Source organism: Rhineura floridana, chromosome 12 (assembly GCF_030035675.1).
Source record: "Rhineura floridana isolate rRhiFlo1 chromosome 12, rRhiFlo1.hap2, whole genome shotgun sequence".
Taxonomy (NCBI): domain Eukaryota; kingdom Metazoa; phylum Chordata; class Lepidosauria; order Squamata; family Rhineuridae; genus Rhineura; species Rhineura floridana.
In genome coordinates, this window is record NC_084491.1 from 13,063,927 (window position 1) to 13,079,439 (window position 15,513).

At 44.0% G+C, this 15,513-nt stretch overlaps 2 protein-coding genes across 11 annotated transcripts in view; both read left to right on the forward strand.

Annotated features, from left to right (window-relative positions):
* Positions 1-1,365, forward strand: part of C12H8orf58 (chromosome 12 C8orf58 homolog) — a 39,723-nt gene extending 38,358 nt beyond the window's left edge. For 3 of the 6 annotated variants that reach the window (XM_061592992.1, XM_061592993.1, XM_061592991.1), the window contains exon 7: positions 66-1,364. In XM_061592992.1, coding sequence (XP_061448976.1) covers positions 66-168 — 103 coding nt within the window. In that variant the 3' untranslated portion in view covers positions 169-1,364. Of the gene's footprint in view, positions 1-65 lie in introns of all 6 variants that reach the window. The other 3 variants (XM_061592990.1, XM_061592995.1, XM_061592994.1) reach the window with 2 other exon arrangements.
* Positions 1,366-12,231: 10,866 nt separating this feature from the next.
* CCAR2 (cell cycle and apoptosis regulator 2) overlaps positions 12,232-15,513 on the forward strand; it is a 42,055-nt gene continuing 38,773 nt past the window's right edge. The window contains exons 1-4 of one of the 5 annotated variants that reach the window (XM_061593409.1): positions 12,232-12,401; positions 12,964-13,090; positions 13,272-13,354; positions 13,827-13,918. In XM_061593409.1, coding sequence (XP_061449393.1) covers positions 13,288-13,354; positions 13,827-13,918 — 159 coding nt within the window. In that variant the 5' untranslated portion in view covers positions 12,232-12,401; positions 12,964-13,090; positions 13,272-13,287. Of the gene's footprint in view, positions 12,402-12,433; positions 12,734-12,963; positions 13,091-13,271; positions 13,355-13,826; positions 13,919-15,513 lie in introns of those variants that run through there. The other 4 variants (XM_061593404.1, XM_061593405.1, XM_061593406.1 and 1 more) reach the window with 4 other exon arrangements.

Consider the following 15,513-nt stretch of genomic DNA (forward strand, 5'->3'; position numbering starts at 1 on the left):
TGGATGCCTCCCACTTGAAGTCTTTAGTCTGTTCTGCTTCATCCCTTTTCCATTTCCCCTTACAGAACGGACACCATAGCAGATAAAGAAGAATCCCACCTCAGGCGGCGTTTTCTGCCCACTCTTGGGGCAAAGAAACAAAGATTAAAACACCTCTCCATGCGGTGAACTATAGGTTCTCTTGGGGTCATAACAGGTCTGTGAACCCCAAGTCAGCACCACTGAGCGCAAAGACTGTCCTTCCTTTCCTCATGTGCCCATCGGTAGCCAACATTCTCCACCAGCTTCAGTGACGGTGGTGGGATTTGATTCCCTTCCACTGGAAGAGAGAAGAGGACTTTCAGATAAAGACTTGTGAGATGCACAACACTCACCTTCTGTGGTTAAGAAAGAATTGACTTGGGATCCACAGTCCTTTTACCCTAGCACAAGGAGGAAAAATGTCTTAACTGGATTCTCTTCTGTGGAACCTCTTCAACCCAGTGTAGACATAACATTTCACTCTCTACTAGCCATGGTTGGCAGTTTGGGAGCCACCCTTGTCCGCACGTACTTCCTCCTCTGCACTCTGGAGCAATGTCCCCCCTTTCCTGTTTTAACATGTTTGTCACATTTATATATGCACCAGTGCTATAATGTAAACCATGTTTCAACATGGGTTTTGTAAACTATGCTTATGAGGCAACCTGGTTTGAATTTACCATAGTTTATATCAATACACATGCTTTCTGGTGCTGGGTCCCAATTTGCAAACTATAGTTTGCAGGGAGCCAGTTTTACATTGGCACAGAGCCTTATTGTTTAGTCTGCACTTTTTTATGCACTGTGTTTGGGATGGATCTCCGTAAGGCTGGCCCTCTGGAGAAAACTGGTTTTAGGCCTGTCCCAAACATGTCACTGAAGGAAATCCATGTATTCTGTGGTATAAACATAGAACCTTTCCCATCATTACCCAGCTCTCCTAAGATTTGAGGCTGCCTTTTCATTGGTTAGGAGTGTGGGCATAAAATGCTCATGTGAGCCGTTACTAGGCGAGGCTGAGAGGGGAGATGAGAGATCTCCAAATTTTCTGTTGCCTCATCTCCACCAGGAAATCCCTGCATTGCAGAATGTGAAATAACTTATTGATCTGCCTTTAATTATTATTACTTTTTCCTTATTAAACAAATGACTGACAGTTCCCTGATATTTTTTGGGGTGTGCGCACATGCGCTTCACATATGGAGTGAACCCTGTTTATATTTATATGGCCTAATGGTCACACGTGTATGTGTATATAGATGGACATTGATAATAATCACAAGGTTATCTCAAAGAAAGTGGAAAATAAAAACTGTTTTGCAGGCTTTTTTTTTACATTCTGCCTTTGAAATGACGTTAGAGGGAAGCTGTCTGAAAGCCAAATCCATACATTCAGCAGAATGTAGTGGTAAAGCGTTCCTGGACTGTACCACTGCTGGCTGGGGAGGGGGAGGTTGCGTCTTTGAAAGTTTCTTCTTGGATGGTAGAGGAGGAATTTCCTATACATGGCACATCAGAAGAACATAAGTGAAGATCAGACCCAAGGCCCTTCTAGTCCAGCATCCTGTATGCCAGGCTGATACCTCCAGGAATCCTACCAGCAGGACCTGCGGGCAATCACCCTGCTCGGCTGCTGGTATTCAGTAACATGCTTCCTCTGCTGATTCTGTTTAGCCATCGTAACTAACAGCCATTGATAGATCACCTCCTCCATGAATTTGTCTACACTTTTTAAAGCCATCTCAGCTACTGGTCATTAGTGGTTGTGAATTGCACAAATCAAACCATGCCTTGTTGAAGAAGTACTTTCTGTCTTAATATGTCCTAACTCTTCCCTATCCATTTAAATGGAGGACCCCAAATTCTAGTATTTTGAAAGAGGGAGAAATACTCTCCTAGATTAGAAGGGTTCCACCCAGTGTTCTTGGGCTCACGTGCACTGTGCTTCTCTCTCACGCACACTAATTTCTTAACTGGTTTCTGGCTTCTTGGCAAACCATAGCTTGCTGTGTGTATTCAAAAGCACTGGAATGTAGAAAGCTGTCTTGTACGGAGGCAGACTATGGTATTGTTGGTATTGGCCTAGCTTGGTATTGTTTCAATTAACTTGCAATGGCTACCCTGGATTTCAGGCAGGAATTTTTCTTTATCAAACCTGGAGATGCAGAGGATTGAATGCAAGACTTCTGACAGATGAAGTCAGAATTGTACTCAGGTATAGTTCTTCTCTTTGAGTGTTGTGAACTGTGGTTTGCTCAGACCAGCTTGCCTGCTAACCAGAATCACAAATCAGGGATTGACCATGTATATGCAAGTCATAAAAGCTTCTGAGCAGTATTTGAGTTAGAGGTAGCTGAAAAAGTTATCTGTAGCTAACTTTGTTGGGCAATGGATGCATTTTGCATGCTATATGGAGTGGAAGGTGGCCCCCTTCAGCCAAATGAGATTCTGAAGGTTTCAGGGTCAATCCCTGGCATCTCTAGATAGGGCTGGGGAAAACTCCTGCCCTGAAACCCTGGCCTGGAGAGCTGTTGCCATTCAGTGTATACAATATGAACCTTGCTAGACTGACTCAGTATATTGGAAAACTGGTAGAAAGTATTATTAAAGCTAGATTAACTAAGCACATAGAAGAACAAGCTTTGCTGAAGCAGAGCCAGCATGGCTTCTGCAAGGGAAAGTCCTGTCTCAGTAACCTATTAGAATTCTTTGAGAGTGTCAACAAGCATATAGATAGAGGTGATCCAGTGGACATAGTATACTTAGACTTTCAAAAAGCGTTTGACAAGGTACCTCACCAAAGACTTCTGAGGAAGCTTAGCAGTCATGCAATAAGAGGAGAGATCCTCTTGTGGATAAGGAATTGGTTAAGAAGCAGAAAGCAGAGAGTAGGAATAAATGGACAGTTCTCCCAATGGAGGGCTCTAGAAAGTGGAGTCCCTCAAGGATCAGTATTGGGACCGGTACTTTTCAACTTGTTCATTAATGACCTAGAATTAGGAGTGAACAGTGAAGTGGCCAAGTTTGCTGATGACACTAAATTGTTCAGGGTTGTTAAAACAAAAAGGGATTGCGAAGAGCTCCAAAAAGACCTCTCCAAACTGAGTGAATGGGCGGAAAAATGGCAAATGCAATTCAATATAAACAAGTGTAAAATTACGCATATTGGAACAATCTTAATTTCACATATACGCTCATGGGGTCTGAACTGGCGGTGACCGACCAGGAGACAGACCTCGGGGTTGTAGTGGACAGCACGATGAAAATGTCGACCCAGTGTACGGCAGCTGTGAAAAAGGCAAATTCCATGCTAGCAATAATTAGGAAAGGTACTGAAAATAAAACAGCCAATATCATAATGCCATTGTATAAATCTATGGTGCGGCCGCATTTGGAATACTGTGTACAGTTCTGGTCGCCTCATCTCAAAAAGGATATTATAGAGTTGGAAAAGGTTCAGAAGAGGGCAACCAGAATGATCAAGGGGATGGAGCAACTCCCTTATGAGGGAAGGTTGCAGCATTTGGGACTTTTTAGTTTAGAGAAAAGGCGGGTCAGAGGAGTGTATAGAAGTGTATAAAATTATGCATGGCATTGAGAAAGTGGATAGAGAAAAGTTTTTCTCCCTCTCTCATAATACTAGAACTCGTGGACATTCAAAGAAGCTGAATGTTGGAAGATTCAGGCCAGACAAAAGGAAGTACTTCTTTACTCAGCGCATAGTTAAACTATGGAATTTGCTCCCACAAGATGCAGTAATGGCCACCAGCTTGGATGGCTTTAAAAGAAGATTAGACAAATTCATGGAGGACAGGGCTATCAATGGCTACTAGCCATGATGGCTGTGCTCTGCCAGCCTAGTCAGAGGCAGCATGCTTCTGAAAACCAGTTGCCGGAAGCCTCAGGAGGGGAGAGTGTTCTTGCACTCAGGTCCTGCTTGCGGGCTTCCCCCAGGCACCTGGTTGGCCACTGTGAGAACAGGATGCTGGATTATATGGGCCACTGGCCTGATCCAGCAGGCTCTTCTTATGTTCTTATTGTGGGATCAGAATAACATAGACCTGAATCTTAGGTGAAACAAGAGAAGCTTCATTATTCTGGACCCTCCTGCCTCAAAGCTCAGCATCTGGCATTGTAATATCTAAGAACTGAATGCCTGGAACAGGATTAGGTGAGGAGTTTTAATTTTGAAGTTCTTTGTGATCAGTGCTTTGTATCTGAGCGCTGGCAGCAAGCAAGCTCACACCATTTGGGATTTGGCTAGAGAAGGATCCATGCAGGTAACAATTTTCTTCTCTTCCTCCCCCTCCTGCTGTTTTCCCTTTGATGTGACAATAAACAACAGCTTGTTGGATTTATCCTCCTGTGACTAGAGCTAGACGTGGCCTGCTAGATCAAAGGCTTTTCAAAAACAAAGAGAAACAGTGCACATCTGTGGACTTCAAGGGGCTGCAGAGTCCTCCATTAAAGTCTCATTTCATTCCATTAGGCTGTAGTGCTCTGTAATGGTGTTAAAAGTAAGAAACTGCAAGGGAGTTATGGAGTGCAATTGGTAGGGTTTGATCAAGATAATCAGCCCAGGGGTTCCTGGGGTTTCTGAGCATGTGAGCTTTAGTTTTACAGATACGGTTTTACAGATACGGTTTAAAAACCTTAATCCGATGTTGAGGGGAAAATAACACTAATGGTTTTCTACCCCAGTGAGATTTTCAATGTATGGTGAGCTGAAATCTTTACTCCAGATAACATTTGTGTATGTGGGGTCAGAAGAACTATGCTTGACAATACCCAAACACCCAGAGCCAGAGAACACTTATTCAGAGGAGGCAGAATGTTTCTGTACATTTGACACCAGTGCTTTTTGTTGACCTGTCCCTGGTCATTTTTCTCTGAAAACACGATGAGGTGTTTTTACTACACCAAACTGCTAAAATTGGCTGGGGTAGTAAATATACCCCAATTAATTTTTGGAACATTTTATGCCCCAGGTGTGTTTTTGTTTTAAGAAGGAAAATGGAAAGTGGTAACTGGCTGAAATTTGGGGACGTTGTACGGGTGACAATTTGTGCCAATGACCTAAATGATGACCCTGCAGATCTACTTATGTGTAAACTGCACAATGAAAACTGTCGGGGTAGGATATACCCACACCTAGTACAGCATATTACAATTTCTACAGCAGACAGAGAAATCATTAAATGGTCTGCCAAAATTTTCAAGTGATTTGTGGGGGAAAAGGTTTGAGAAGTGCTGGTTGGCATAGTAATGTAAAAGGGTAGTTAGGAACTTAGGATGTTGCTTGTACTGAGCTGGACCATTGCTGCATACACTGATTGGCAGTGGCCCTCCAGCATTTCAGGTGGGGTTCTCTGCCGATTGAACTCAAGATCTTCTGTATGCTCTACCACTGAGCTGTGGCCCTTCCCCAGTTCTCAGCTGGCAAGAGCTGGGACTTGCCTGGAACCTTGACCTGCAATGTGGGACCTAACTCAAGGAGCCCCTGCAATTGGGGAGAGAGCCCCATGGTAAAGGGGCAAAGTCGATGGACGGAGGGGGGGAATCTAGTGGTAAACTGGCAATGCTCATCCTCTGGAGATGGAGCCAAGGAGTGAGGAGGGTAGAGTCCAGGCACCCAAGGGAGAATGGAAATATTAAGTATTGTTCTGTTCCCCCTGTCAGCAAGCAATATGGCCATACATGATGCCACCTAAACTGGGGTGGCCAGCACCCTTCAGATGTTGGACTCTGAACTCCCATCAGCCCCAGTCAGCATAGCTAAAGTCAGGGATGATGTGGGTCTGGTTGGCTACCCTGGATCTCCGCCACTGCCAACCATCCTTTTGTGATTCAGGTGATCTGGTTGTGTCAAAGCTGCAGGGTCAAGAGTGTGCTGCCTTTCCCATTTGGAAGCCCAACCCCCTTCCCACTTCTAGCCAAGAGAAGGTATGGGAGCCAGGGGACTTGAGCTGGACTCTAGCAGGAAAAGAAGGGAGCAGTCAGGGCTGGTGAGCAGAGAAGGTGCTTTGCAGCAAGGCAGGAAGACAAGAGTGAGTTGGGAGGGCAGCCGCAATGTGTGGAGGAAGAAGGGATTTGCAAATCAGGAAGGCTGCTCTTGAGTACAAAATGTCTGGAGAGAAGATTGCAGAGCTGGTGCAGTGAAGAGGGGTGTGGTGCATGCATCTTTTTAATTTTTTTTTTTACATTTATATCCCAGCTTTCCTCCAAGGAGTTCAAGGAGATATGCATGGTTCTCCTGCTCCCCATTTTATAGTTACAACAACCCTGTGAGGTAGACTAGGCTGAGAGGCTGTGACTGGCCCAAGGTCACCCAGGAGTGGAGATTTGAACCCTGGTCTCCAACACCAACTGCTACACCACACTGGCTCTCTTTTGCTCCCCAGTTCAAAAGGGGATCCCAGGTAGGCACCTCTTTCTTGCAGTGGCTTGGCTTATCACTTTTGCCTGCTTGCCTCCCCTACTTGCCTGGCATCACAATGTCATGTATAGGAAAGAAGAGCCCTAGCTGCAGTCTCTGACTGACCTCACAGCTAAGTGCTGCTGGCCTGTTGCTGCTCCCTCCCTCTTCTTGTGATCTGGAGCCAAAGCCAGGTGGACCACAAAGAGCTTCAAAAGGATCTTTCCAAACTGGATGAACAGACAACAACATGACAAATGAGGTTCAAAGTAAGTGTTAAGTGTTGGCAATAGTAAAGTGAAGGCAAAATGGCAAATGAAGTTTGATGTAAGTGTAAAGTGGTGCCCATTGAGGCAACCCCTCCTTTCACTTTATACACTGATGGGGTGTGAGCTAATGATGACTAACCAGGACAGAGATCTTGAGGTGGTGGTAGACAGAGCAATAGTTTAAGGTTGTGGAAAAGGCAAGTTTCATGCTAGGGATTGATTATTTATTTATGTATTTATTTATTAAATGTATATCCCGCCCTTCCAGGGCAGCAAACAAAAACACTAAAACATTTTTAAAACAAAAGACGTTAAAATATAGTAAAACAAAACCTCTTTAAACATATATTAAAGCATATTTAAAAACATATTAAAACAAAGCATATTTTACAAAAAGCTTTAAAAGCATCTTAAAAAGTAATTGCAACACAGACAGAAACTGGGATAAGGTCTCTACTTAAAAGACGTTGACAGAGGAAGTTCTTCAATAGCTGCCGAAAACATGACAGAGATGGTGCCTGTCTAACATTTAGGGGAAAGGAATTCCAAAGGGTAGGTGCCACAACACCAAAGATCCACTTCCTATGTTGTGCGGAATGGACTTCCTGATGGTATCTGCAGGAGGCCCTCACCTGCAAAGTGTAGTGATTGGCTGGGTATATAAAGGGTAAGACGATGTTTCAGATATCCTAGTCCCAAGCATATGATGAAGAACCAGAAATTTTAGAATGTGCTGCTCTTAAAATACTTGGAAGAAACAAATCACCAGGAATAGATGGCATACCAATAGAGCTGCTACAAGCTACTGAGACTGAATCTGTCCAAATTTTGACAAAAATCTGTCAAGAAATATGGAAAACTAAACAATGGCCCACAGACTGGAAGTGTTCAATATACATCCCAATTCCAAAGAAAGGGGATCCCAGGGAATGCAGTAATTATCGAACTATTCCCTTAATATCCCATGCAAGCAAAGTAATGCTCAAGATTCTACAACAAAGGCTTTTACCATATATGGAGCAAGAAATGCCAGACGTCCAAGCTGAATTTAGAAAGGAAAGAGGCACCAGAGATCATATTACAGACATACATTGGATAATGGAACGGAGCAAGGAATTTCAAAAGAAAATCACCCTGTACTTTATAGATTACAGCAAAGCCTTTGACTGTATAGATCATGAAAAACTATGGAATGCTTTAAAAGAAATGGGGGTGCCACAGCATCTGATTGTCCTGATGCACAACCTATACTCTGGACACTGTAAGGACAGAATACGGAGAAACCAACTGGTTCCCAATCAGAAAGGGTGTGAGACAGGGGTGTATTTTAAGAACATAAGAAGAGCCTGCCATTCAAACACTCAGCCAATCATCATCCAACATTCTCCAGCATTCTAGCCCATGTACTCCCCCCTCTCACTCAGTCACTTACCATATATCACTTAACAAACCTGCACTTACCATATTTACAGTTATCAAACTATAGGGACATCACAGAAATATCAATAATTTAAGATATGCAGACGATACCATACTACTTGCAGAAACCAGTAATGATTTGCAACAAATGCAGATGAAAGTTAAAGAGGAAAGCACAAAAGCAGGACTACCGCTGAACGTCAAAAAGACTAAAGTAATGGCAACAGAAGATTTATGTAACTTTACAGTTGACAATGAGGACATTGAACTTGTCAAGGATTATCAATACCTTGGCACAGTCATTAACCAAAATGGAGACAATAGTCAAGAAATCAGAAGAAGGGTAGGACTGGGGAGGGCCGCTATGAGAGAACTAGAAATGGTCCTTAAATGCAAAGATGTATCACTGAACACTAAAGTCGAGATCATTCAGACCATGGTATTCCCGATCTCTATGTATGGATGTGAAAGTTGGACAGTGAAAAAAGCGGATAAGAGAAAAATCAACTCCTTTGAAATGTGGTGTTGGAGGAGAGCTTTGCGCATACCATAGACTGTGAAAAAGACAAATAATTGGGTGTTAGAACAAATTAAACCATAACCGTCGCTAGAAGCCAAAATGATGAAACTGAGGTTACCATACTTTGGACACATCATGAGAAGACATGATTCACTAGAGAAGACATAATTCTGGGAAAAACAGAAGGAAGTAGAAAAAGAGGAAGGCCAAACAAGAGATGGATTGATTCCATAAAGGAAACCACAGACTTGAACTTACAAGATCTGAACAGGGTGGTTCATGACAGATGCTTTTGGAGGTCACTGATTCATAGGGTCGCCATAAGTCGTAAACGATTTGAAGGCACGTAACAACAACAACAAAGTCCCAAGCTGCATAGGGCTTTGTACACCAAAACCAAAACTTTTAACTTGGCCCAGTAGCTAATGGACAGCCATGAAAGGGATTGAAAATGTAACTGTTGGTATTATAATGCTTTTATAGAAATATATACTTTGTGCACTGACCTTTGGAATACTATGTGCTCTGGTCACTCCATCTCAATTATAATATGTAAGAGCTGGAAAAGGTACATAAAAAAGCAACGAGGATTGGCGCTCCTTCTCTATAAGAAAAAAGGTTAAAGTTTTTGGGGGCAGTCTAGAAAAAGGGTGATGTAAAGTGGTGGTGGTGGGGAGATTTCTACAATTATGTTTGGCATGAAGAGAGAACTTTCCCTTTGATAATATTAGAACTCTTATGTAATAAACTTGATTGGCAGAAGGTTCAGAAGAGATAAAAATTCAGTTTATGGGAACTGGTTGCCACAAGATGTGATGACCCTCCACCCCCGGTTTAGACTGCTTAAAGGGGGATTTAGAGGAGGGGTGGGAATTCTTGACCACCAGCCACACTGGCTGGGGCAGCTAGGAATTGGTGTTCAGCAACTTCTCTAGAGGGTCACAAGTTAGCCACCTCTGCTATAACTAAACACAGTATCCATTGTTGTAGTGATGGAGCAGCAGCAGAAAGCTGTTGTATTCAAGAGCTGCTTGTGAGTTTCCTGCTGGCACCTAATTGTCCACAGTGTGAAGCAGGGGGTGGGACTAGATTAGCCTTCCCCAACCTGATGCCCTCCAGATGTTGTTGGACCCCAACTCTCATCACCCTCAGCCAGCATGGCTAATGGTCAGGTATGATGGGAGCTGTAGTACAGGAACATTTAAATGAGTCACAAGTTAGCTACCCCTGGTTTACACTGACTGGCAGCAACTCCCCAGGGTTTCAGACAGGTCTCTTTCTTGGCCCTAGGGATTGAACCTGGGACCTTCTGTTCTTACGACTCCCCTTCTGTGTCCTTTTCCCCAGTGAATTCAAGGGGGAGGTGATGGGTGTGACCTCCCCACCTTTAGCTCCACCTGTCAGTTTCCCACCTGCTTGTGGCTACTGCCTTTCACTAGGCACCACTTCAGGACACCACCAGTCAGGATCGTCATTTTTATTTTTTCTCACTCCGCTCTAGCACAGATCTCTCAAGATCCCACTGCCAGGCAGCAGCACCACCACCCACTCCCTGTAAACGATACTGCTGGAGACTTCGCCTGAGTCTCCCTATGACTTATTGTTACTTTGTGTCTGGGTGCCCTTGCTGTCCACAACCCCCCTGTATCTTTGTCTATAAAGCATACAATCCTGGGTTGCTCTGGATACTTAACGATGTTACAATTTCTTCCTTCACTGCTACCACCATTAGATACAGTTTCCCTTCAGCCTTGGTAATTACCCTGCCCTCCCTTCTGGTCTGTATATCCCCAGCCAAGGATCAGGCTTTTGGTAAACCAATAAAAGTATTTATTTGATAACACTAGGAAATAACAAGATTACTTTAGGAATGTTTAACAAGCGTATGGTTTCATATAGTGTCACTCTTTATGTTTCTGGTCATATATATACTGTCTAAATATCAGCCAAATATAATCCAACCCTCCTTCAGAACTCTGCCAACCAACCCATCCAAATAACTCTCCACTAGTGGCTCTCCAACAACTCTCACCAACCGACCTCCCCAACTCAACTGTCATCCTCTCATTTATACCTTCAGCCATTCAAACACTCAGCCAATCGTCATCCAACATTCTCCTGCATTCTAGCCCATGTACTCCCCCCTTACTCAATTCACTTACCATATATCCCTATATAAACCAGCACTTACCATATTTACAGTTTTTAACATATAAGGAGATCACAATGGGCTCTCCTTCTCTAGAGATATTTAGGCAATAAGCTGGACAACCATCTGTCAGGTATGCTGTAATTGCCAAATTCCTGCACTTAGCAGGGGGTAGGACTGGTCCTTTCTGACTTGAAGGGTGGTATGGAAAATTTCCAAATAAACAACTATGTAAATGTAAATGTACTGCCCTCAAGTCTATTCCAACTTATGGTGACCCTATGAATAGGGTTTTCATGAGGCTGAGAGGCAGTGACTGGTCCAAGGTCACCCAGTGAGCTTCATGGCTATGTGGGGATTCGAATCCTGGTCCATCACCTTAACCACTACACCACACTGGCTCTCTAAACAACTATACAATTCTATGATCCATGATCCAGTTGCACCAGATGCAGAGACAGGCCAGAGTCATCCATTCTGATTGGGAGGAGCTGAGACCAGAGCAGTAACTTTCATAGAGAGAACAGGCAGCCCTCCACTGTGGACTCCCATTTATTTCTTATGACTTGTGATTTGGGAATTACCGTATTACAAGTTTTACACTGAGTGAGCAAGTAGAATAGATCATTCTTGCCTGGTCGGTGAAGACAGTGGGCCTACACTGCTTAATCAAAAGGAGTTAAACAACCAGCTTAGGGCTCTGTACATACTACCCAAATTGGCCCCAGGGTGGCAGCAACATCCCTGTTGTAATAATACTCCAGGCCACTTGATCTCTTGGGTATATCTGATGAGTTACACCTTTTCATCTGGTATCTCTTCTCCACTAACACAGCTGCAAGGGTGTGATGGACTCTCCCCCACTTTTAAAATTCATTTAATAAATCTCTGTGAAGGGTAGGGTTTTGAATTAACAGCATGCTGACAGGAGATGACTTCAATGAGTGAGCCCTAGGGGGTTCTTGATGACACTAAGGCCCAAGTCCGTGTTCCACTGGCTTTGAGAACTAAGGTAGGCTGGAATCTACTGGGAGATCTGGTGATTTGAAGTAAATTGGCCAAGATTTGTAACTCCTTAATTATTTAATTATGGCAAACAGCAAAATGATTCCTGACCCCCAAAATATACTGTTGAATTGAAGAAAGCTGTGTGTCCGTGTTTAATCAGGAATGGATTTGTCCATGGAAGCTCAATTTGATTCTGGTATTCAAATTCCTGGGCGGAGAATTCTTTAATTTCGAGTGTCTTTTCCATCTGGCTCCAGTTGGCATACCTTCAGGTTCTAGAAAAAAAAATGACACCAAGACTCGGAAAGGAGACGTGCGTGCGTTGCTCTCCCCTCTTCCTTTCTCTATGAGCTCGCGCCCGATGCCCTTTCTTCTCCTTCCCGACCAAAAAGCACATTCGCTTCCGGGTGGAGCTTCACTTCTGGCAGAAGCACTTCCGGCGCCTCGAAGGCGCGGTGGGCAGGGCTGGTGGGCGGGAGGCGTTGCCGTTGAGGCGCACATCCGGGCGGTGTTTCCGGGTTCCTTTGTCCCTGGTGTCGCAACCCAGCTCCTTTCTTCCCCTGCCCCCCTTCATTCCCTCCGGCTCATCTTCGCCCTCAGGTGGGTTCGAACCCGCTCCGTCCCGGCCTCTCCTGATCGACGGGGGAGGGGGGCGTTCGGTCAGTCAACGTTCCTTTGCTCCCTTTGTCCCATCTTGGGACCGTTGTCAGTTCCCCGAGCCCGGCGTAGAAGGGAGGGGGGAGAAGGAGGAGGAGGAATAGGGGAAACCTCTCAGAGTCGCCCAGCTCGGCGTTGGCCTCCTCATCCTCCTCGGCCCCGCTTCCCTCAGTGCCCGTTAGCAGTGGCCTTCCTGGGCACCTTTTCGAAGAGATGCGATTGTGCAACTTCCCACAGCCTGTCGTTGCAGGATGTGCCTCTCCTGAAGCTGACTGGTGTGTACGATCGATGACCCTGCAGTGTAGCCCAGTATTTCTGTTATTGTTAGTATTAATAGTAATAATAATAATCTCTCCCCTCCCAAAAAGTCTAGGACCTTTTGCCCCAGTGCTCAGGCACTTCTCCTTTCAGAACCCTGGCTGGTTTTTGCTCACCTGCCCCCTCCACAATTTTGTTCTCTTCCCCACAGATAGCCTTATAGCACTTATTTGTGTTTCTCTTCCAGTGAAATATGAGTTATTTTGCCACTGGATAGAAATTTGGGCACCAACAGAGAATCCCTGTTTTCCAGCCTGGCTGGGTCTGGGGGAGTGAGAATCCTAGTGTCCCCCTTGCTGTGGAAATCTGGCACTGTGAGTTACTGAGTAGTTACTGAGTTGTTTCTTTGGGAAAGTTGCATAGCTTTAAGCAGAGCATGGTTGGCTTGTCAGTGTGGTTCTGACAGGAATTCATCTCTTTCCCCCCATCCCTTGTGTTAATTTTCACATGGAATATCTCTGTAACTTCTGTGCATCTCTTTTTGCGCTCTTCCAGAAAATAACTGTTCACAATGGCACAGTTCAAGCGTCAGAAGCAACTGCGAGCCAGTAATCTTCAGGGAGCTAGGCCATTCTCAGGTTAGTCAGAAGGAGAGGTCATACAGTTTGCCTCTGGTCTACCTGTTTGTAGCTTAAGCTGTTGGGGTGGGTGAAGTGACTGCTGCCCCTTTATGTCTTATTTTTTGAGGGATATGTGTTTTTTCCTGACGGTTCTTTAAAGTTATATATTTCTGCTTTACTGTTTTTTGTTGATGTTTGGTGCTGTGTGCATTTATTTGATGAAAATGTGGGTATGACTTCTGTTCAGATCTAGCTGTGGACTTATTCAGTACCCTAGTCTAATCCTTGTTACCACATTTCAGTTACTCTAATCATTAGAGTCTAATGGGAATAATAAGGAGCTTATCTCCTGGTTGAAATGAAATGAATGCAGTAAAAATGTTGCTAAGTGCCATCTGTCTAATTAATAAAATTGCACATAAATGTATTACTTCTATTTGATTTCTGTAGAATTTTCTAGGGATTAAAACTGTTTGATTCTTTTCACTAGGAACCCAACCAGCCTCTTTATTGGGACCTGCACCTGGCCTATTAAATCCTCCTGTCTCAGCAGATATTATTCAGGCGGCACGCCATCTTCAGGTCTGTGGCAGATGAGTGGATTTTCCTAGTGTGTGTTTTAGCTATTGGGCAGTGAAATTCATTTTTTCATCGGGAGAACAGTTTAGGGATTCTACCTCCGCTGGAGAACACTTTGAACTATTCCAAGTTTCAAGGCAGTTCTGGTTGTCTCCCTGCGACTGCAAGGAAATATCTATACTAGAGGCAGAACAGCAGTTCACAAAATGTTCCAGATTGAATCTCAGCCAGAGGTCAGGTGAAGAAGGTCTGTTTGACTCTCTTGATGTCTTAGGCATGTGGTTTCGAACTCCCTTTGCATTTGATGTAAACAGAGTCACATGAATGGTGCCAGTTTGACTCAAAGCAGTTGGAGGAAGGGTTAAAAAGTTATATATCAGATGCTTGAAGACAGCAAGTGTATGTGAGGGTGTGTGATGTCCTCTTCCCTCCAACCATCATGTCATGCAAAGCTCCTCAGTTGTCATACTTCTAATTGCAGCAATGATGTTTATCATGTGGAGTAGGAAGGCTAAAAATTTGAAAAATAAAATAAGAAGTTGAGAAAAAGTAAAGATTCGTAGGAAGGTACACTTCTTAAGAGCCCATATTAAATGTTGTGCAGTGTGAATGGAAGTCATAAAGAAAGGAGCCTTGACTGAGATCTGCCTGGCACAGAGTTTCTAGTTTGCTTGTAATCAGTTTGCTGATCTAAGAAAAGTGATCATTAATTAGTCTGTCCCACCCTCTTCTCAATTTTTCCACCATGAAGTATACGTTGTGGATGACTTTAGAATCATAAGGTGACTCTTCTCTGGTCTTCTTAAATTAATCCCCCAGGTATAGAATTTCCTACACCCACAGTGCCATAGATCAACTCATTCATCCTAGACTACAGTTTGCCTTTGCTGGAGGGCAGGTGCACAGGATATCAGTGTGTACCATGTGACTACCACTGCAAACTGTTACGGTTGTCTGTATTTATATCCTGTCTTTTGATGTAAAGATCCCCAAGACAGCTTACATATCATACCCCAAAAGCCACACTCAAAAATGTGGCCCTAACCAATAGATGGGGCCATGGATGCTTCCTCTCAATTCCTAGGGGAACTAGCAGTTAGAACAGAATGTTCTTTCTGGCTGGGAGGGGGTGAGAATGGTCTTGTCAGGGCCAGCAACCTCCTAGTGGCCCCTAGTCCTGTGGCTGATGCGTGGAGCGAAAGAATTATTATTTATTTATTATTTATTTTATTACATTTTTAGACCGCCCTATAGCAATAAGCTCCCAGGGCGGTGTACAGCATGATAAAACAGGTTAAAATACAAAAACACAATAAAACATAATTAAACATTTTCAATTTTAAATTCAAATTTTTAAATTTTTAAAATGCCTGGGCGAAGAGGTAGGTCTTTACCTGGCGCCGAAAAGATAGCAAAGAAGGCGCCAGGCGTATCTCATCAGGGAGGGCGTTCCATAGTTCGGGGGCCACCACTGAGAAGGCCCTAGCTCTAGTTATCGTTCTCCGTGCCTCCCTATGCGTTGGGACACGGAGAAGGGCCTTCTTTACGGTTTGCAGACCAACTGGCAATTACTTGAGTAGAGCGGTCAAACCCACAAT